Source organism: Hordeum vulgare, chromosome 6H (genome assembly GCF_904849725.1).
Source record: "Hordeum vulgare subsp. vulgare chromosome 6H, MorexV3_pseudomolecules_assembly, whole genome shotgun sequence".
Classification (NCBI taxonomy): Eukaryota; Viridiplantae; Streptophyta; class Magnoliopsida; order Poales; family Poaceae; genus Hordeum; species Hordeum vulgare.
In genome coordinates, this window is record NC_058523.1 from 835,798 (window position 1) to 858,653 (window position 22,856).

Here is a 22,856-nt window from a genome sequence, read left to right on the forward strand (position 1 = left end):
CGCATCGCGGTGTTCCTACATCAACTCGTGTTTCAGTCTATACGCTCTGATGCCTCGCTGTTTGTGTAGCACTAGGGCGCCGACACTGCATATCTGCTCCTCTGCGTCGATGACATCATCCTAAGAGCCTGCACACCTGGCCTTCTCAGTCGGCTTACTGACCGTCTTCGTGCTGAGTTCACCATCAAGGACCTGGGTCCTTTGCACTACTTCCTAGGTGTTGAGGTCATGTGTGGTCCTGATGGCTTCTTCCTTCATCAGCGGAAGTATGCTCATGAGCTTCTTGACCATGCTGGGATGCTTCATTGCAAACCCGCGACCACGCGTGTCGACACGAAGACCAAGCTCTCCGCCACTTCCGGTTCTCCTGTTTCGGATGTTCTGCTCTATCGCTCTATTGTTGGCGCTCTGCAGTACCTCACACAGAAACTTCCAGAGATCCAGCACACTTTCCAGCAGGTCTGTCTTCACATGCATGCTCCTTGGGACGTTAACTGGGCCGCTGTAAGGCGGATCCTACGCTATATGCATGGCCCCGTGGACTTGGGCATCACGTTGTTTGCCTCCACCTTCACCGAAATCACCGCCTACACCGAGGCTGCCTGGGCTGGCTGCCCCGACACAAGGTTATCCACTTCGGGTTTCTATGTCTTCTTTGGGCTATTACTCATCTCGTGGTCGTCCAAGCGGCAGCCTACGTTCTCCCGATCAAGTGCTGAGGCTGAGTATCGTGCCATGGCGAATGTTGTCGCTGAGTGTTCCTGGCTTCGTCATCTTCCTCTTGATCTCTCGTGTCAGGTCACCAAGGAGACAGTGGTCTACTGCGACAACGTCTTGGCGGTCTACCTCTCCGCCAACCCAGTCCACATCGCCGCACCAAGCACACTTAGCTTGATATTCTTTTCGTTCGGGATCAGGTCACTCTTAGCGACGTTGGTGTTCTCCATATTCCCACAAAGCAACAATTTGCAGATATCATGACCAAAGGCTTGCGCACGACGTCTTTGCGTCAGCAACGTCGACGCTTGGACTGCGTGGGGGGGGGGGGGGGGGGGGTTGAGTATATATGTTATGTGCATATTGTGTATTACGCCCACCTCCTAATTCTGTATAGTTGCGGTCGTGGCCCACCATGTACATCATATATACGTGCGGTTGCACCTGATCAATACATCGTGCAATTCCATCGTCATACATCAAGCATGTACTCTACAAAAATCATAGAGGAGCGCCTCGTCACCTCATCATTTATAGTAGTAAATGCAATTCCCACTAATTATGGATTCATGGCCAAGTTGGTGACTTACATTTATAAGGATGACTTAATTAGATTTGTAAATGATGACTTAAATTTGTAAATGGTGACTTAAATTTGAGTGTTTGGATTTGCCTTGCCAAGCTAGTAACTTAATTGAATTTCAGTGTTCTGACTTGCCAACCTAGTGAAAGAGGGCATATAGTTTTCCAAATTTGAACAACATATTTTATGCAAGATTTACATTAAAAAAAATATTATGAATATTAATTTGTGAAAATGTCTAGTCTTTGGTACTGGCAAGCTACGATGGTCATGAAGTAAGAGAGTGAAATTTCATATCCAAGTGCAACTTCACTACTTCGTTGTACGCACCAGCTAGGACTGATGACTGAATCTAGACCACGTGACCCAGCTACCTACATGACCATTAGCATGTCTGGATGGGGCAATGTAAATATATTTTTACTAAGCAACCAATTTTCCATGTTGCCCCTTCGGCCCTAGAGAAGGCACATCACCATATGGTTCCACAACAGTATCCTTGGTCCATAATAATGGAGGTGAGCTAAAAGACAACATCGCTGCTGGTTACTGCAGCCCTCACTGCATGGATTGAACAGAGTACTAGATCACATTTACACGCCAACCGCCTGGTCGAGACCATATAGGGACCATCTCAAAAATTCAGAGACCATGCTCAAATCTCTAATAACTTAAGAGAAATTGTGAACCTCCAGCCAGCCAAAACAACTTTGGATTCTTTATTATATGGAAGTCTTATTGCTTAGATCTTTTAGTAGGACGCTGCCTCCCATCGTCATCCTGAGTCGCTATTGAAACACCAACAGGATAAGGAGCCTAGAAAGTTGTCTTGCGTGTTTCACGTATGCATTCTTCTCTTAGTAGACCTGTTGATCTAGGTTTTATGTCCGTGCGTGTTTCACATTTTTATTTGTCTTTTTGTTGGACATCCTCATTTGTCTAGTTGATAGAAACAAAGCATTCATGAAGCAACAAATACCTTAAACCCAAATACCAACGCAAAAAATGCAAAAAGGTGCCCCAATAACATTTTAATTTAAAAGTTACCAATCTAACTAATAGAAATGTATATTGCGGTCCCACACGAAGTTGCCACTACATTGATGTCATGGACCATCACTTTGTACTCACTTGCATATCTAAATCAATAATATACAACCATAGTATGGGCAGCAATAGTGCATGCCAATAGACGCCAAACTAATACGTGAATCATGCAAGTCTATTGATTAACCATTGATTACAATTTAGGGAGCCACTACATATGTGGCATCACGGGAAGAAAAGGTTGTTGTTCCATTTTTTAACAAAAAAGCACTATGCGCAAATTCTATTTCTTTACAAATTATACTAATTGCCAATTGTTTTAAGTTAACCCAAATGCAACAAAAGAGGCGACGACGACCATGTGATGGAAGTTAACTTGCCTTTGATTGTTGTCATCTTTATCCAATCGGCAACCAATGAAAACTCCATTTTCTCTTCTCTCTTTTAACTCCCGCGATGGCATAGTGGATTCCTATAGTCCACGGAGGAGAAGGAGGCAACACCATTTCTTCAAATGGAGAAGCTAGAGGTAGTTTTTTGAACGAGCATTGCGGTAGTTTGAACTCGCTCTCGGACAGGATAATGCAACTGCTCATCATGGTGGTGTACTCTGATGCGCCTTCAGTCCCAACCTTTCCCTCTAGTACTTATTAACCTTAAATTTGGTTAATAAAGTAAAACGAGTGACCAAATCATAGAGGACTGCCTCTTCACCTCATCATTTATAGTAGTAGAATGCAGTGCCCACTAATTATTAATTCATGGCTGAGCTCGTGACTCAGATTTATAAATGATGACTTAATTAGATTTTTAAATGGTTACTTAAACTTGTAAAAGTTGATTAAGTTTACAGTGTTTGTATCTGGCTTGCATTCAATTTGAGTCACTTATTTGCATTTCAATTTGGAGCATGAAAACACATTTTTTTGCTTCTTTATTTTCTTCAAAGGCATTGGATACATAGTGATTCACCAAATCTTTGTCGAACTGAAAAGGAATATATCCCGTTGTTATTGCATTTCAAGAATACCCATCCGAGGTGATGCCGCATGACAGATGTGAGTCACAACACTTTCTCTGTGTAGTCGTCGCACTGTATAAATGGCATCGGCAAGCCGGTGAGCCATTGGGCAAGAACCGAGCTCGTTCGACGTTCAGCCGAGTCCTTTCCGGCAAACCAACGACGACAACTACAGGATGAACCAGTACCTGCATGGCTTTGTCGGCGCTGTGCGAAGTGCTCCGTGACCAGTCCATCGCTTGACGCAACCGTTGGCGGCCGGAAATGTCAGATGCGGAAGGCACGACAAACAGTCGCCGATCTGCAACTTTTCGGCCGACCGAGGCAGTGGGAAGGGGTAGGGGTCAATCCCGTGCCTGTGGTGGCCCACCGACATGATCCCGGCGGCTGATATGTCCGGAATCGTAGGAGGCAGCCCGACGGTGGTGGGAGGGGGGAAAAGCGTGGGCTGAAATGTCTCACCCGTCAACCGCTCTTGATATATACAGGGCGCCGTCCGCGCAAAGGGGAGAATCTGCGTTTTCGCGGGTTGGGGTGGCAATTTTACAACGCCACGCAAAAATATTTACGAGTCCGACGCGTTTAAGGGGTTTGATCGGGCAACTTTTTTCGAACCCGTATTTTGACGATTATTTTATGGGTCGGGGCACTGTACGGGGCCTGCTAGAGATGCTATTATTCTTGTCTCTTACGTCTCTGTGGTCCCTTTCCAGCAAAAAAAAAATATCCTCTATGGTGTATACGTTGTTGGCCTTCACGGTTAACTTATTTATGCCTATTGAGGTTAACACACATGTTCCTGCAGCTAAGCGAGCGTCATTAAATCATGGCCTATTGACATTTTGAGTAAACAAATTTATATTACATACCCGCAGTTCATTAAATCTTGACCTATTGACATTTTCACTAAACAATATTCAGAATAAAGAAATATATACGTGTGAGTTGCCCCAGTATATTGAGTAACATGAAGATTTTTTCTCAAGTTTTATCATAGATACATCCAGTGAATAAGAAACAAATTATGAGTATTATTAGGGTTGGTTTGTACATAAAACAATCTCCAGTAAATAATTTCGATCAGTTTTGTTACTGAAACACGGCCGAGGCCACTGCATTTTTTATTTTGATTTATATTTTATTACTTAAAGTGATTCTATGAACATACTCTCATATTCATTTGGTTTGTAGTAAAAAGCCATGTCTCCCAATTACAAGGCCACAAGATGAGGGAACACAAGTCTATAATGCTAGGTTCAAGATGCTCAAAAGAAAATACCATTGACACAAAAATATAGCCGATCTCATTATTGTGTGACGATTTGGTTCATCGCGAAACAATATATACAAATTCCCAATAACACTAGACATTTTCATATTTTAAGGGGCAATTTGGTGGTTATATACGGTGGTCGTGGACTAACGAGATAGCAATCAAATTTATATGTCTTCACCGACCGCCCCTCGTCCCTTAGTGATCATAGTTCTCCTAAAATATGCTAAACATGTTGGTGATGACCATTAATTGCCTATTAGCAACATTCTGTTGGACTAGCCAGTTGATGGCCCTTCGTGTTCCTATATAACATGTAACGCCTAATTAATGTTTAGTGGAGAAAACTTTCACGGTAAAAACATGATAGCTCATATGTTCGAACGTAAATATAATCGCAAAATGTATGGTCTTAATATGAAACAATTGATATACAAGAAACAACATTAAAAAATTTAAAAATTGTGGTGTATCACATAATATATCCATGGAACTTTTCTCTAAGATGATACATTTGCTTCTATCTGGTGATGGTATCAAGATTGTTGAACAGAAAATGACAAAACGACCTTGGCCATAGAAATCATGCCCAAGAAGGCATGATTAGGCTTCAACAGACTGAATGACTTCACCATCATTACAGAAACGGGCACATGCGTTGCTGCAGAGTCCCATGTCGAATTTCATCTCTTGGCCACGGGAAACTGTTACAAAATAGTTGAGGTTATGTATGTCTAAAACACAATATTTTTTCTGCCGGTAAAAACAAAAATAAAACTGGTCAATTAAAATTACCATTGTCCATGTTGTCACAAACGGAAGTCCTGCATCCAATTGTGCAGTACTCAGTCGCATTTGGTTCACCTACAAAAGTAATTTGAACCACAAGTATGCAAATAATTAATTTTCTATTAGTAGGTAATTATCAACAAGTTGGGAAGGATAAAAATGATATCTCTTTACCGGATTCAGGGAGAAGATTCAGCTTAGGATAGTCCCTAGGACATGTTGGGCCGCTTATGATTTTACAACCACAAGCAGTTGCGCAGACTGGTCGGGAACCACCGGCGAAACGGCAGGCGTTGTAGCAGTTTCTGCCCGTCGTGTTCTTGCAGCAACTCTTGCCTTCTACTTGGACCTGCTCCAGAACTAAACCCAATATGAGAACACAAATAACCACGCTCTTAATACTCTTGTTGGTTGCCATGGTTGGCTGGTTGGCCTTAATTTCTCAAGTAGAATCAGAAATGGTTACGTTGGATTGATGGAAATCCTACAACGCCAGACTCCTATTTATAGAGGTATGGCGGTGTGTTATGAGTGTTGGACATAGCTAGGCACCACTCAATTTCTGCAATAACTGGAAGTCTTGAATATACATGGATATTATTTTTGGTGCAAATCTATCCGTTCGTTGTGTCACACGTGTTCATGCATGCATGCCTATTTTACTCAACCGACGTAGCCATGCACAGTGGTCTTGCATGATTTGAAAGTTTACTAAGTGACCAGCACGTTTACAATAGTTACCAAGCACGTACTCTACAAAAATCATAGAGGAGTGCCTCGTCACCTCATCACTTATATTAATAGAATGCAATGCGCACTAATTATGAATTCATGGCCAAGTTGGTGACTTACATTTACAACGATGACTTAAATTTGTAAAAGGTCATTTAAATTTCAGCGTTTGCATCTGCTTGCCAAGCTGGTGACTTGGTTAACTTTCAGTTTTGCATCTGGCTTGCAGACCTAGTGAAAGAGGGCATATCGTTTGCTTTGATTTACGTTAAAGATGATTTCTCTATTGTGAATATTAATTTGTGCAAATGTCTAGTATCGTCATGGCATAGGAGAGTGAAATTTCATATCGAGGATCCTAGATCTAAGTGCAGCTACCGTACTTCAGTGTACGCACCAGCTAGGACTGATGACTCAATCCTTATCATCATTTCGACGATGTGACCTAGCCCTGTGGACATCTGGATGGGGCAATACATAATATGTTTTGTACTGAGCAACCAAGTTTACAAGTCAAGTTGCCACTTCTGCACTAGAGAAGGCACATCACAACTGTGGAGGTGATGACTCCGTGATCCGAAATAATGGAGGTGATGAATAGTGGAGGTGAGCTGAAAGACAACATTGCTTTTGTCTACTCTCGGCACTAGTAGACCCATTACCCAACTAATCCATACCATGCTCGGTGGACGTAACCCTTTTGTTTCCATCTCTTTCTTTCAACCATGCACTCAATAATCTTCTGCATACTAAATAATGGTCATAGGTAGTTACAAATTATTGAACTTTTATATCCATAGACTATTTCATACATAATTTAAATAATGATCATATGTTGCTGTTTAATGTGGGATTTTCTAGCCTATTTCCCTATTTTATATTCGTATTTTCCTCCGTTACCAAACACGTTCTCTTTCAAAATCATAGAGGAGCAGATATTTCACAAAAATATTACAGAAGAGCGCATCATCTCCGCATCAGTTATAGTAGTAGAATGTACGTAGTGCCCATTAATTACGAATTCATGGTCGGTACCACACTCCGTCATGTTTAGAAGACACATTTAAATTTACATGTATTTCCACAATAGACATGCATGCATGCGCCGTGTCAATTAGTACTACTCCTGCATGCATGCGCCGTGTTAATTTCTCATCTCATTAGGCGCATGAGTATTATTGATGCTATTTTTTAGCCCATCTCACAGCCAATCGATAACTACATAGGTTCTAAAGATCATCCAAGCACGCCTTGTAAACCGTGATGGCGGGAGTAGTTTTTGAGGACGACAGCTACGATGCATTTATCAGTATAACATTTGTGTGGTCAAAACTATGCATTTGGATTGACCATGAGGGATACCCTAGTAGTACTCCCTCTGTTCTGTTATGACTCAAATAAACAAATTACATCTTCCCAAAAACTACTGCATACACCATTAATCAATAGAGAAAACCACATTCAGACTAGAGAGAACACATTATGGAAGAAAATTTTCTTGCCCCATCTAGGTGTGCAAACTTTTCTTTTCTTTTGCCACTTACCTCTGCATGTCTCATGTTTGGTTGATTAGGAATTACGATGGAGTAGTTTTTGAGGACGACAGCTACGATGGAGTAGTTTTAGGACGACAGCTACGATGCATTTATCAGTATAACATTTGTGTGGTCAAAACTATGCATTTGGATTGACCATGAGGGATAACCTAGCAGTACTCCCTCTGTTCTGTTATGACTCATAAAAACAAATAACATCTTCCCAATAACTACTGCATACACCATTAATCAATAGAGAAAACCACATTCAGACGAGAGAGAATACATTATGGAAGAAAATTTTATTGCCCCATCCAGGTGTGCAAACTTTTCTGTTCTTTTGCCACTTGCCTCTGCATGCCTCATGTTTTGTTGAAGGTGGTGCACATTCAACAAATTACATCTTCAAAAATAATTATGTATTCTAACAGTTATGTATGAGTTATGGAAGAGAATACATTATGGAAGAATACTAATAGTTATGTATGAGTTGGTGTAATTAACTAAAAAAAAACAAATTAAATCTTCCCGGTAACTACTGCATACACCATTAATGAATAGAGAAAATCACATTCATATGAGAGAGAACACATTATGGAACAAAGCATTATTGCCCCATCTAGGTGTGCAATTTTTTTTCCACTTCCCTCTGCATGTTTCACGTTTTGTTGAAGATGGTTCACAAAGCATTATTGCGCTATCTAGGTGTACAAATGGCCAAGTAGCTTAGTCACGTGGTCCATAGGATGCACGAATTGATACTTAAGACAAACATGACATGCACATGGTAGCAACAAGCCAAGAACCATATCATGATGGCTGCCTCAACCTAGTTCTCGTCCACCATCCTACTCACTTTGCTATCATGTGAATGCACTGCATAACTATTCTCAAACAAACAACAAAATTATAATGCATGCTCGCACTTAATGAAATCTTGGCTCATTGACATTTTCACTAAAGAATGATTAGAATAGAGAAATCTACATGTGACATGCCCCAGTATACAGTGTCACATGACGAATTGTTTTCATGTTTTATCATAGATACATCACTATCAGTCTCATGGTGTTAATGACTCCATGATTGCATGAAATTTTACACTATCAGCCACAGTCCCTCACTTACAGCATATATGTCATGTCATTTTTTTTGACAACACTAGCTGTAAAATATTGCCATCCGCAACAGTTGTTTTGTAAATCATTTTATTTTTTTAATCACACAATGGTTAATTTGAAAAATCTTTGCAGACCTGAAACATCGAGGTCATGTAAGGGACCAAGAGGATGTGCTGTAGGGGTGGGGGGAGATATAGGGTTTTCAGTGGTATTTCCTTGGACATCTCATTTATAGTCCGTTAATTTTTTTAAGTAATTAACTCCGAATCTAGAAATACTAAATTTAGTTCAAATTAACAACCAGCTCCGAATATTACTAGAGTTGGTTTGTACACAAAACCAAATCTTGTAACTAATTTAGAGATGTTTCGTGTGCGAAACACGGCCAAGGTCAATGTATTTATATTTGGATTGAAATTTATTAACTAAATATACTCTATGAACGAACTTTCTCTCACACTCCTTTTGTTTTTAGTGGAAAGTCATATCTCCCATTTGCAACGAAGAATATGTGAGGGCACACAAGACTATAATTGTACGTCCAAGCTGCTCAACACGAAATAGAATGAAGGCGAGAAATAGGCTGGACATCCGATTATTGTGTGACGTTTTGGGTCATCGGCAAACTGTGTATACAACTGCTCAAGAATACTACATATTTTTATATGTTTAGTGGGCAATTTGGTGGTTTTATATGCTCTTCATTGACCAGCAAGATAGCATTCAAAGTTGTATGTGTCCACCGACCACCCCTCATCGGTCAGCGATAATAGTTTTCATAACAGGCGCAAAACACAAATAATGTTTGATTGATTTCTAGGAAACAACATGGGAAAACGTATGGTCTTTATCTAAAATTATTGATTTATAGGAAACAACATGGGAAAATGTATGGTCTTTATCTAAAATTATTGATTTATAGGAAACAACATGGGAAAATGTAAACAATGTAATGTATCACATAATATATACATGGAACATTTATATTAGTTGGCCAAGGGTACAAATAGATTCATCATAGCGACTCTTATTGGAACAAGGGAAAACAACAAGCACTTGTAAGAGAGTCAGAATAGAAGAGGCACTCGCACATACCTCCTCCTTGGCCGCCTCGCCATGCCACGCCTTGTCACGACGCGCCGCGGGTTGCGGGATTGAGACGAGCCGAGCTTATACCTACACGTTTATTTTTGCTGGTCAGGAACAGAGAGTCCTTAACTGATTAACCACGATCGGAGACGTCGTTTCTTGGGCTGTAACGGACTCGGACGTGGGTCCGTCCACGTCTCTTCACCCTACCGCGCATATATATAGGTGAGGTTCCTGCCAACCCTAGCCGTCATCACCACCACATATGGGTTTGCACCGTTCCAGATCAATCCGACACCACCAAGTATTCTCCATCCCTTCTTCCGGCATGCACCTTGAGAAGGGACAACAGGCATGCGGAACCCCGCCTCTCGTAATTCTTTATGGGGCAGCCAGTTATATGTCATGGAACAATTCTATGACTACAAGAAGACCGATGAGCGCCGTGTTGTTCAACAAGCTCATGATATACAATCTCTCGCGTAGGAACTTGAGTACTTCAAGTTTGTGTTGTCGGATGATACGTCTCCAACGTATCTATAATTTTTCATGGTTTCATGCTATTATCTTGTCACACTTTGGATGTTTTGCATGCCTTTTATTTTTTTGGGACTAACTTATTAACTCTGTGTCAAGTGCCAGTTCCTGTTTTTTCCATGTTTTTGACCCCTTTCAGAGGAGATTTTGAAACGGAGTCCAAACGGAAGAAAATCCCTGAAAATATTTTTCTGGAACGAAAGAAGATCGGGGAGCTTGGGAGACAAGGCAGGGGAGCCCCAGAGGCCCCGCAAGCCCCCACCCCGCGACCAGGGGAGAGGCCGTGCCATCCAGGCTTGTGGGCCCCCTGAGCTTCCCCTGACCTACGGGTTGCGCCTATATATTCCCCAAAATCCAAAAAAATCAGGAGACCATCGAAAGTACTTTTCCGCCACCGCAAGCTTCTGTATCCACAAGATCCCATCTCGGGCACGTTCTGGTGCCCTGCCGGAGGGGGGATTCGGACACGGAGGGCTTCTTCATCAACACCATGACCTCTCCGATGATGCGTGAGTAGTTCACCATAGACCTACGGGTCCATAGCTAGTAACTAGATGGTTTCTTCTCTCTCTTGGATCTTCAATACAAAGTTTTCCATGATCTTCATGGAGATCTATCCAATGTAATCTTCTTTTGCGGTGTGTTTGTCGAAATCCGATGAATTGTGGATTTATGATCATATTGTCTATGAATCTTATTTGAGTTTCTTCTGATCTCTCTTATGCATGATTCCATATCCTTGTAATTCTCTTCGAGTTGTGGGTTTTGTCTGGCCAACTAGATCTATTATTCTTGCAATGGGAGAAGTGCTTGGTTTTGGGTTCATACCATGTGGTGACCTCACCCAGTGACAGAAGGGGTAGCGAGGCATGCATCGTGTTGTTGCCATCAAGGGTAAAAAGACGGGGTTTTCATCATTCGTTTGAGATTATCCCTCTACATCATGTCATCTTGCTTAAAGCGTTACTCTGTTCGTCATGAACTCAATACACTAGATGTATGCTGGATAGCGGTCGATGTGTGGAGTAATAGTAGTACATGCAGAAAGTATCGGTCTACTTGTCTCGGACGTGATGCCTACATGTATGATCATTGCCTTAGATATCGTCATGACTTTGCACGGTTCTATCAATTGCTCGACAGTAATTTGTTCACCCACCGTAATACTTGCTATTTTGAGAGAAGCCTCTAGTGAACACTATGGCCCCTAGGGTCTACTCCACACCATATTTTCAGGCTTACACTTTTTTACTTCGTCGCACTTTCCGCCTTCAGATCTCACTTTGCAAACAATCTTGAAGGGATTGACAACCCCTTTGAAGCGTTGGGTGCAAGCTTGTTTGTGTTTGCGCAGGTACTCTGGACTTGATGAGACCCTCCTTCTGGATGGATACCTTGGTTCTCAAACTGAGGGAAATACTTACTGCTCCTGTGCTTCATCACCCTTTCCTCTTCAAGGGAAAAACCAACGCAAGCCCAACCTCTGTCAACGTGTCAATTTCTGGCGCTGTTGTCTGTGGGATAGCAGAAGAATTTCTGGCGCCTTTGACGGGCAGGAAGATCAAGTCAAGAACTCATCCAAGTAGGTGTCGCAAACTCGTCTCTTGCATTTACTTTGTTTGCGAGTTGCCTCTCTTTTTCCTCTCCCCCACTTCACGAATTTGCCTTTTTCGTTCGCCTTTTCGTTCGCCCTTTTTCTCGCCTGCTCTTTGTTTGCTTGTGTGCTTGCTTGCTTGCTGAAGTCACCATGAACGAAAACACCAAACATTGTGACTTCTTGAATAATAATAATAATGATTTTATTAGTACTCCGATTGCTCCCGCCGCTAGTGCGTAGTCATACAAAATCAATGCCGCTTTGCTGAATCTTGTTATGAAAGAGCAATTCTCTGGCCTTCCTAGTGAAGATGTCGCATCCCATCTCAATACCTTCATTGAGCTTTGCAATATGCAAAAGAAAATAGATGTGGATAATGACGTGATTAAATTAAAGCTTTTTCCTTTCTCGTTGCGAGATCACGCAAAAAACTTGGTTTTCTTCTTTGCCCAAAAATAGTATCGATTCTTGGGATAAGTGCAAAGATGCTAATATATCCAAGTATTTTCCGCCTGATAAGATCATCTCTATCCGTAATGATATCATGAATTTCTACAAACTTCATCATGAACATGTTACACAAGCTTGGGAGAGAGTGAAATTAATGATTAGAAATTGTCCCGCTCATGGCTTGAGTTTGTGGATGATTATACAAATATTTTACGCTGGCTTTAATTTCGCTTCTAGAAATATCTTGGACTCCGTCTCAGGTGGAGCGTTCATGGAAATCACGTTAGGGGAAGCCACAAAGCTCTTAGACAACATCATGACAAACTACTCTCAATGGCACACTCAAAGGTCACCTACTAGTAAGAAGGTACACGCAATAGAAGAAATTAACTCGTTGAGTGCTAAGATGGATGAGTTAATGAATTTGGTTGCTAGTAGAAGTGCTCCCTTGGATCCTAATGATATTCCTTTGTCTTCTTTGATTGAGAGTAGCAACGCTAGCTTGGACATTAATTTTGTTCGTAGGAATAAATTTGGCAACAACAATGCCTTTAGAGGAAACTATGTCACTACTGGAAAACAGTTTTTTGCCATCTGCCTAGTCTTTGCCGTCTGCTAGCTGATGGGAAAGAGTGTCTTTGCCGTCAGCTTCAACAAAGCAGATGGCAAAGCAGATAGCAAAGGCCTTTGCTATCAGCTGACCAACGGCAAAGGTGCCACGTGGCGCCCAGCTATGCAACCTGCACAGCAGCAGCTGGCCATATAGTATCTTTTCCGTCTGCTTCAAGGGGGGGGGCAGAAGACAAAGAAGAGGGCACAGAGGAGGGGGCAGGAGGAGGTGGAGGTTGACGGCAAAGAAGAGGGGGAGGCAGACGGGACAGAAGAGGGGGGAGGCAGACGGCAAAGAAGAGGGGGGAGGCAGATGGCACAGAGGAGGGGGGAGGAGGAGGGGGAGGCAGACGACAAAGAAGAGGGGGGGGAGGTAGACGGCACAGTAGAGGGGAGGCAGACGACAAAGCCTCCGTTAGCCCCTAACGGAGGCAACGCCTGCCGGCTGCCGTCTCAACATATTTGCCGACTGCTCTCATGGAAAGCTGACGGCAAAGCTCTTTGCCGTCCGCTTCGGTGAGGCAGACGGCAAAGAAGCTACAATGCCGTCGTAGGCTGACGCAGAAATTTTGCCGACAGTGAGATTCTTTGCCGTCTGTGATATACTCTTTGCCGTCTGTGATGGCAGATGGCAAAGAAGCTAATTCCTGTAGTGTGTTCCTAGGCCTTTTCCTAGTAACTCCTCTAATAACTTTGGCAACTCCTACAACAATATTCATGGAAATTACAATAGATTACCCTCTGATCTAGAGAGTAATATCAAAGAGTTCATCAACTCTCAAAAGATTTTCAATGCGTCCATAGAGGAAAAACTACTCAAAATTGACGATTTGGCTAAGAGCGTGGATATAATTTCTTGTGATGTTGATGCTTTGAAAGTTAGATGTGCTACTCCCAAAATCAACATGGATGAAACTTTGAAAGCTATGCGTGTTTCCATGATTGAGAGCCAAGAAAGGACCACCCAAATTCGTGCTAGACATGAATGGCTTAAAAAGGCGTGTTCTCGTGATGAGAATCACGGAGATCTTAAAGTGCTTGGTGTGACTCCCATTGAATCTTTGTTTTCTTGTGTCCAGCCTAATGATTATGGGGTTGGATATGAATCCACTTTGGTTGAAAAGTGCCCCAATGATTCGGAGTCCATCTATCTTGATGTTAAAAGCATTAAAAGTGGAGTAGAAGACGTTAAAACTTTGAGTAGTAATGAAATTACTACCATGGATTTCAAGCAATTCAATTATGATAGTTGCTCCTTGATTGAATGCATTTGTTTGATGCAATCCATGTTGAAGTCTCCACATGCTTATAGCCAAAACAAAGTCTTTACCGATCATATCGTCGAAGCTATGATAAAATCTCTTGAAGAGAAACTTGAATTGGAAGTCTCTATCCCTAGAAAGCTTCATGATGAGTGGGAACCTACCATCAAAATCAAAATCAAAAACTATGAGTGCAATGCTTTGTCTGATTTGGGTGCTAGTGTTTTTGCGATTCAAAAGTCTTTATGTGATGTTCTGGGTTTTAATGAGATTGAAGAGTGTTCTCTTAATTTGCATCTTGCTGATTCTACTGTCAAGAAACCCATGGGAAGGATCAATGATGTTTTTATTATTGCAAATAGGAACTATGTACCCGTGGATTTCATTGTGCTTGACATTACATGCCCTATTATTCTTGGTAGACCTTTCCTAAGGACTATTGGTGCTATCATCGATATGAAGGAAGGGAATATTAGATTTCAATTTCCTTTAAGGAAGGGCATGGAACACTTTCCTAGAAAGAAAATAAGATTGCCTTATGAATCCATGACGAGGCCCACTTATGGTTTGAGCACCAAAGACGACGATACATGATTCTATCGTGTTTATGCCTAGCTAAGGGCGTTAAACAATAGCGCTTGTTGGGAGGCAACCCAATGAATTTATCTTTTTCTTTCTGTTTGTTGCGTCCACACTTTCATAATTCTGTTGTGATTGTGTTTTTTGTGTTTCTTTTTGTGTTTGAGCCAAGCAAAGCCTTTATGACTAGTCTTGGTAATGGTTGTTTGATCCTGTTGGAAAAAGACAGAAACTTTTCGCTCACGAGATGATTTTTAATTTTTATTCGAAAAGAGATTTTGAGTTGATTCTTTTTGATTCTGATTGATATACTTTTTACCGAGGCCTTCGTAAGTTTTCACATTTTCCTAGGTACCATAAGTATACTAAGTATACATATTGCTACAGACTGGTCTGTTTTTGACATATTCTGTTTTTGTTGAGTTGGTTGCTTGTTTTGATGAAACTATGGTTAGTATCGGGGGGTAATGGCCATGGAAAAGTGAGAATACATTAGACCATCATCAATATAGATGGAATTCAAGTTTTTTACAGTACCAAAAGAAGTGGTATAGTTTGTTTTCTTGTACTAATGTTATCACACGTTTCTGTTTAAGTTTTGTGTTGTGAAGTTTTCAAGTTTCGGGTGATGTTCCCATGGACAAAGAGACAAGGAGTGGAAAGAGCTCAAGCTTGGGGATGCCCAAGGCTACCCAAGCCAAATTCAAGGACACCAAAAATCCTAAGCTTGGGGATGCCCCGGGAAGGCATCCCCTCTTTTGTCTTCAATCCATCGGTAACATTACTTGGAGCTATATTTTTATTCACCACATGATATGTGTTTTGCTTGGAGCGTCTTGTATCATAGGAGTCTTTTCTTTTTGTTGTGTCACAATCATCCTTCTTGCACACCTTTTTGAGAGAGAGAGACATGCACTCATCGTGATTTTGCTGGAATGCTCATAGTGCTTCACTTATATCTTTTGAGCTACATACTTTTGCTCTAGTGCTTCACTTATATCTTTTGAGCTAGATACTTTTGCTCTTGTGCTTCACTTATATCTTTGAGAGCACGGCGGTGTGTGATTTGGTAGTTGGCTTATGCTATGAAAGTAGTCCCAAATGTGCTAGGTACCCAAAGAGGATGCAAAAACCTCCACCTTCATGTGCATTGAGTAGAAAGAGAAGTCTCGGTTCCTCTCAATTAGTTTTGTGACATGGATTCAGTAATATTAAGAGTTATGTTTGTAGGGTGTTGTGAATCTAGAAATACTTGTGTTGGAGTTGGTGATTCCCGTAGCATGCACGTATGGTGAAACACTATGTTAGGAAGTCGGAGCATAATTGATCTATTGATTGTTATCCTTTGTGTTGAGGTCGGGATCGCACGATGGTTTACACCTACCAACCCTTTCCCTCGGAGTATGCATTTAGCACTTTGTTTCGATTACTAGTAAAAACTTTTGCAATAAGTATGTGAGTTCTTCATGACTAATGTGAGTCCATGGTATAGATGCACTTTCACCTTTCACCATTGCTAGCCTCTCTAGTGCCGCGCAATTCTCGCCAGTGCACAAACCCACCATATTCCTTCCTCAAAGCAGGCACCATATCTACCTACTATGGCATTTTCATAGCCATTCCGAGATATATTGCCATGCAACTACCACCGTTCCGTCTCATGACTTGTGCCATCACTCTCATATTTTCATTGCATGATCGTAAGATAGCTAGCGAGATGTTTCAACGTCATACGCCATGCTAGATCGTTGCACATCCTAGTACACTACCGGAGGCATTTCCTATGGAGTAATCATCATTGTGATCTTTGAGCTGTGAGTAAATAAAAGTGTGATGATCATCATTATTAGAGCATTGTCCCATGTGAGGAAATAAAAAAAAGGCCAAAGATCCCAAAAACAAAAAAAAATGAGAGAAAAGAGAAAAGAAAAAAAAGAGAGGCCTAAGAGCCCAAATGAAAAAATAAAAAAGGAGAGAAACAGAGAGAAGGGACAATGCTACTATCTTTTTCCACACTTGTGCTTCATGTTAGCACCATGTTCTTCATGATTGAGAGCTTCTTGCTTTGTCACTACCATATGCTAGTGGGAATAATCATTTTATAACTTGGCTTGTATATTCCAATGATGGGCTTCCTCAAATTTCCCTAGGTTTTCGTGAGCAAGCAAGTTGGATGCACACCCACTAGTTTTGGTTTTGAGATTTCACATACTTATGGCTTTAGTGTATCTCTTGTATGGCAATCCCTACTCATTCACATTGATATCCATTAATGGGCATCTCCATAGCTTATTGATACACTGAGTCAGTGTGACCATCTCCTCCTTTTTTGTCTCACAACCACCACCACACTCTATTCCACCTATAGTGCTATATCCATGGCTCGCGCTCATGTATTGCGTGATAGTTATAAAAAGTTTGAGAAAGTTAGAGTGCGAAAACAATTACTTGGCCAATTCCGGGGTTGTGCATGATTTACATTAGTTGTGTGAGGATGATGGAGCATAGCCAGACTATATGATTTTGTAGGGATAACTTTCTTTGGCCTTGTTATTTTGAAAGTTCATGATTACCTTGCTTGTTTGTTTGAAGTATTATTGTTTTCATGTCAATAGAAAACTATTGCTTTGAATCTTACGGATCTGAACATTCATGCCACATGAAAGAAGTTGCAAAGGACAACTATGCTAGGTAGCACTCCACATCAAAAATTCATTCTTTATCACTTCCCTACTCGAGAACGAGCACGAGTTAAGCTTGAGGATGCTTGATACGTCTCCAACGTATCTATAATTTTTGATGGTTTCATGCTATTATCTTGTCAAACTTTGGATTTTTTGCATGCCTTTTTTGGGACTAACTTATTAACTCAGTGCCATGTGCCAATTCCTGTTTTTCCATGTTTCTGACCCCTTTCAGAGGAGATTTTGAAAAGGAGTCCAAACGGAAGAAAATGCCCGAAAAGATTTTTTCTGGAACGGAAGAAGATCGGGGAGCTGGGGAGCCAAGGCAGGGGATCCCCAGGGGCCCCACAAGACCCCACCCCGCGGCCAGGGGGAGGCCGCGCCATCCAGGCTTGTGGGCCCCCTGAGCATCCCCTGACCTAGGGGTTGCGCCTATATAATCCCTAAAAACCCAAAAAAATCAAGAGATCATCGAAAGTACTTTTCCGCCGCCGCAAGCTTCTGTCTCCGCAAGATCCCATCTGGGGCATGTTCTGGTACCTTGCCGGAGGGGGGATTCGGACACGGAGGGCTTCTTCATCAACACCATTACCTTTCCGATGATGCGTGAGTAGTTCACCATAGACATACGGGTCCATAGCGTGTAACTAGATGCCTTCTTCTCTCTCTTGGATCTTGAATACAAAGTTCTCCATGATCTTCATGGAGATCTATCCGATGTAATCTTCTTTTGTGGTGTGTTTGTCGAGATCTGATGAATTGTGGATTTATGAACAGATTATCTATGAATCTTATTTGAGTTTCTTCTGATCTCTCTTATGCATGATTTCATATCCTTGCAATTCTCTTCGAGTTGTGGGTTTTGTCTGGCCAACTAGATCTATGATTCTTGCACTGGGAGAAGTGCTTGGTTTTGGGTTCATACCGTGGGGTGACCTCATCCAGTAACAGAAGGGGTAGCGAGGCACGCATCATGTTGTTGCCGTCAAGGGTAAAAAGATGGGGTTTTCATCATTGGTTTGAGATTATCCCTCTACATCATGTCATCTTGCTTAAAGCATTACTCTGTTCGTCATGAACTCAATACACTAGATGCATGCTGGATAGCGGTCGATGTGTGGAGTAATAGTAGTAGATGCAGAAAGTATCGGTCTGCTTGTCTCGGACGTGATACCTATATGTATGATCATTGCCTTAGATATCGTCATGACTTTGCGCGGTTCTATCAATTGCTCGACAGTAATTTGTTCACCCACCGTAATACTTGCTATTTTGAGAGAAGCCTCTAGTGAACACTATGGCCCCCAGGGTCTACTCCACACCATACTTTCAGCCTTACACTTTTTACTTCGTTGCACTTTCCGCCTTCAGATCTCACTTTGCAAACAATCTTGAAGGGATTGACAACCCCTTTGAAGCGTTGGGTGCAAGCTTGTTTGTGTTTGCGCAGGTACTCTGGACTTGACTTACTGCTCCTGTGCTGCATCACCCTTTCCTCTTCAAGGGAAACACCAACGCAATCTCAGCCTCTGTCAACGTGTCAATTTCTGGCGCTGTTGTCTGTGGGATAGCACCGAACAAGTTTGTGGATGGAGGCACCATTGCCAAGCTTTGACCTTCGTGGAACAATTTTGTTACCTCTCTGAAATACAAGAGACAACAGTTCTCTGTTTAGGATCTCATTGGATGTCTTGATGTTGAAGACAAGGCGAGGGAAAAAGACACACGTGATCAAGCTGTTGAGGGAGTTTATAGTGCCCACATAGTACATAAGAAGAACTTCCATCTCAACAATCCCCAAAACAACAAGAACAAAACTCGGGGCAAAGTCAAGTTTGTTGCAAAGAACAAGCCATCACACTCTACCAAGTTCAAGAACTCTTCCTATACGATGGGGAAGGGACTATGCCATGTCTGCGTGATCCAAATCACTAGGCTCAGAGATGTCCCAACCGCTATGATGAGCGCGAACTAGATAAGCGCAGAAGTCCGCCAATGATATTTTTCCTACCATCCTTTCAGTTTTTCATTCTCCAGATTTGTTAATTGACACCGGTGCCAATGCCCATGTTTATGCTGATGCATCCATGTTTTCTTCTTATTAGGTCACAGGGACATGCCCCGTTCTGATGGGGAACGTGTCACATGGTATTGTTCTAGGTGTCGGGAGTGTCGATCTGAAGTTTACTTCAGGGAAGATCGTGCGCCTGAAGAACGTTCATCATGTTCCCTCCATAAATAAAAATCATGTCAGTGGTTCCCGTTTGTGTCGAGATGGTTTTAAGTTGGTTTTTGAGTTCAATAAAGTTTTAATTTCGATGTATGGACAATTTTTTGGTGAAGGCTATGAGTGCGGAGGCTTGTTCCGCCTATCATTGTCAGATATTTGCACTAAAGTTATTAATAATGCTTGCCATAATTCTGAATCTCATATGTGGCATTCACGCTTTGTCATATTAACTTTGGTTGCATGAAGCGGCTAGCCAAGCTGAATTTAATTCCAAAATTCACTGCTGTCAAGAGTTCCAGGTGCCAACTGTGTCTGCAAGCTCAGCAATCTCGCAAGTCTCACAAGACTGCAGAGGCGACAAACTTGGCACCACTAGAGCTTATTCATTCTAATCTTTGTGAGGTGTATGGCGTTTTGGAAAAAGGGGGAAAGAAATATTTCAGGACGTTGGATTGATGACTCCGCTAGATAATGTTATGTGTACCTTCTGAAATCAAATGATGAGGCTTTAACCTAATTCAAATTATAAAGCTGAAGCAGAAAACCAACTTGATCTAAAAGTCAAACGACTTAGGTCTGATCATGGTGGAGAGTATTTTTTCCAATGAATTTGATTCTTTAGTTCAGAACACGGCGTAAGTCATGAGAGTACACCTCCCTACTCACCTTACTCAAATGGGGTGGCCAAAAGAAAGAACTGAAATCTAACTGATTTGGTTAACGCCATGTTAGACACATCGGGTCTCTCCAAGGAATGGTGGGGGACGCATTAGTGACTGCCTGTCATGTCCTAAACCGAGTTCCCACAAAGCATAAAACCATTACTCCATTTGTGGAATGGGAAAGGGAAAAGGTTGAAACTCTCTTACTTACGTACTTGGGGTTGTTTAGCGAAAGTCAACATACCAATTGCCAACAAGCACAAGCTTGGACAAAAAATCGTGGATTGTGTTATTCTAGGCTATGCTTTGAAATACCCGACATGTATATTGGTACGATTATGCAGTCGAATGATGTGACTTTATTTGAGGACATATTTCCTATGAAGGATATGTCTAACTCATCAAATCAGGAGATACCTACTTTATCTTATCAGGAATTTTCTATAACTCCTAAACCTACCATTGTGATGGAACACGTTGAGAATCCCGAGCACGATGACAATGAAATTCCTGTAAGGAGTAAGGGAAGAAGGACTGGAAAGTCATTTGGTAATGATTTCATTGTGTACCCAATGGATGACACACCCAGGACTCTTCGAGAAGCTTATGCATCTTCTGATGCTGACTACTGGAAGGAAGTTGTCCATAGTAATATGGATTCCATATTTGCTAATGGAACATGGGAAGTCACTTACCGCCCATATGGATGCAAACCCATGGGATGTAAATTGGTGTTCAAGAAAAAGCTTAGCCCTGATGGTACAATCAAAAAGTACAAGGCAAGGATTGAGGCCAGGATTTATACCTAGAAAGAAGGTGAAGACTTCTTTGATACTTACTCACGTGTGGCTAGACTAACTACTATTCGGGTGCTACTGTCATTGGCAGCCTCACATGATCTTCTCATTCATTAAATGGACATTAAGTCACCTTTCCTCGATAGAGAGTTGAATGAGGAAATTTACATGGATCAGCCCGCTGGTTTCGTAGTACCTGGTCAGGAAGGAAAGGTGTGCAAGTTTTTGAAGTACTTATATGGCCTTAGACAAGCTCCTAATCAGTGACACGAGAAGTTGGAGAGAACATTAACTGCTGTCGGGTTTGTTGTACATGAAGCTGACAAGTGTGTGAGCGCGAGGATGGCTCTCTCCCTCTCCCCCTCTCCACCCGCTTTCCACCCGACCTATCAAGATCTCTCATGTTAATCTAGATAGAGGGACTGCTACACTGGGATTTCTCGCCGAGATTGACCTTGGCATATCAGCTGAGGCGTAAGTTTGATACCACAGTTCATTTTTCCAACTCCCGGGCTGGCAAGGAGTTCTGCTTGGTCGTTTCTTTCTCATCTACATCCTTCCTCAATGTTGAGTTGGTGGGTATTGTGGTCCAATGTTGCCTGCATGGTCTTAGCACGGGCTACAACGTCCACAAGATCTCTACCCGATCATTTCGTTTCTCTGTTGCCAACAACAAGGTGGGGCATTTCATCTATGGTCTTAAAGATAGAGTGTGGACGGATTTTTTTTGTCATTTTCATCTCTTCAAGGGCCGCTTTGCCCATGCCATGCAATCTGATCCCGACTGGCATGCGGATCCGGAGCTAGTAAACATCTCTGCTTGACGCATTATGGCGATCAAAACTAACTTGAGTTTTCTACGCTCTGGTGTTGATATGGACCATGCATCGGTGGGTTGCATGAATTCACGACTCGCTCCAAGTAATCACATGGTCTTCTGCAATTGCAATGAGGCAGAAGCTTCTTCCTTGGGTACTGACGTCCATTCATAACGTAAGCCCAAGCTCATACATTCAAGTTTGAATTTCAAACTGTTAATTTCGGATGGTCACATGCATTTACGGTTAATGGAGAGTTATGTTGCTCAGGAGGAACTGGAGGAATAGGAGGATTCACATAACATTGATTACCTCATTCTGGGTAGTCTCCATTGTCGGATCAATATTCCCTACCCACCCCCACCACAATGCTATTTAATGTATTCATTCAAATATGCTCCTCCTCATAAAGATTGGCCTCATGTGTTAGAGACCCGACACAAGGCAGATTTGGCACAAGCACAATATTCAAAGGAGGAAATCCCAGATTTGGCCATTAATTGGCCAATTTATGTTCCAGATGCCTTCAATGGGGACATCATAAGCGCACTTGGCAAATGAGGTTAATCTACATTAACTGTTCGACCCCTGATCATAAGGCGTTTTCTTGCCTGGCAAAATTAAAACCCCTCGTATTCGCGGATACATCTCATGAAATGGGTAACAAAATCAACGATACCAATCAGCTTCACGTTGCCGACTTTAGAGTCGTTTCCAATCCTAA

General features: G+C 41.9%; 1 protein-coding gene across 1 annotated transcript; it reads right to left on the minus strand.

Annotated features, from left to right (window-relative positions):
* Window positions 1-5,017: 5,017 nt before the first annotated feature.
* LOC123402819 (thionin BTH7) lies at window positions 5,018-5,891 on the minus strand. Its single transcript, XM_045096778.1, has 3 exons — window positions 5,605-5,891; window positions 5,437-5,505; window positions 5,018-5,345 (listed from the first exon to the last, which is right to left on the minus strand). Exons 1-3 carry the CDS (start codon window positions 5,846-5,848, stop codon window positions 5,245-5,247), a joined length of 414 nt encoding a protein of 137 aa, XP_044952713.1. The 5' UTR covers window positions 5,849-5,891; the 3' UTR covers window positions 5,018-5,244.
* Between the last annotated feature and the right edge of the window lie 16,965 nt (window positions 5,892-22,856).

Bases quoted from the DNA above. Each gene is read 5' to 3' on its own strand.
- LOC123402819 (XM_045096778.1), bottom strand. From the start codon at position 5,848: ATGGCAACCAACAAGAGTATTAAGAGCGTGGTTATTTGTGTTCTCATA. The intron at 5,506-5,604 runs GTAAAGAGATAT...TTACTTTTGTAG, and splicing joins GAATCTTCTCCCTGAATCCG to GTGAACCAAATGCGACTGAG. The intron at 5,346-5,436 runs GTAATTTTAATT...ATTTTGTAACAG, and splicing joins TTGTGACAACATGGACAATG to TTTCCCGTGGCCAAGAGATG.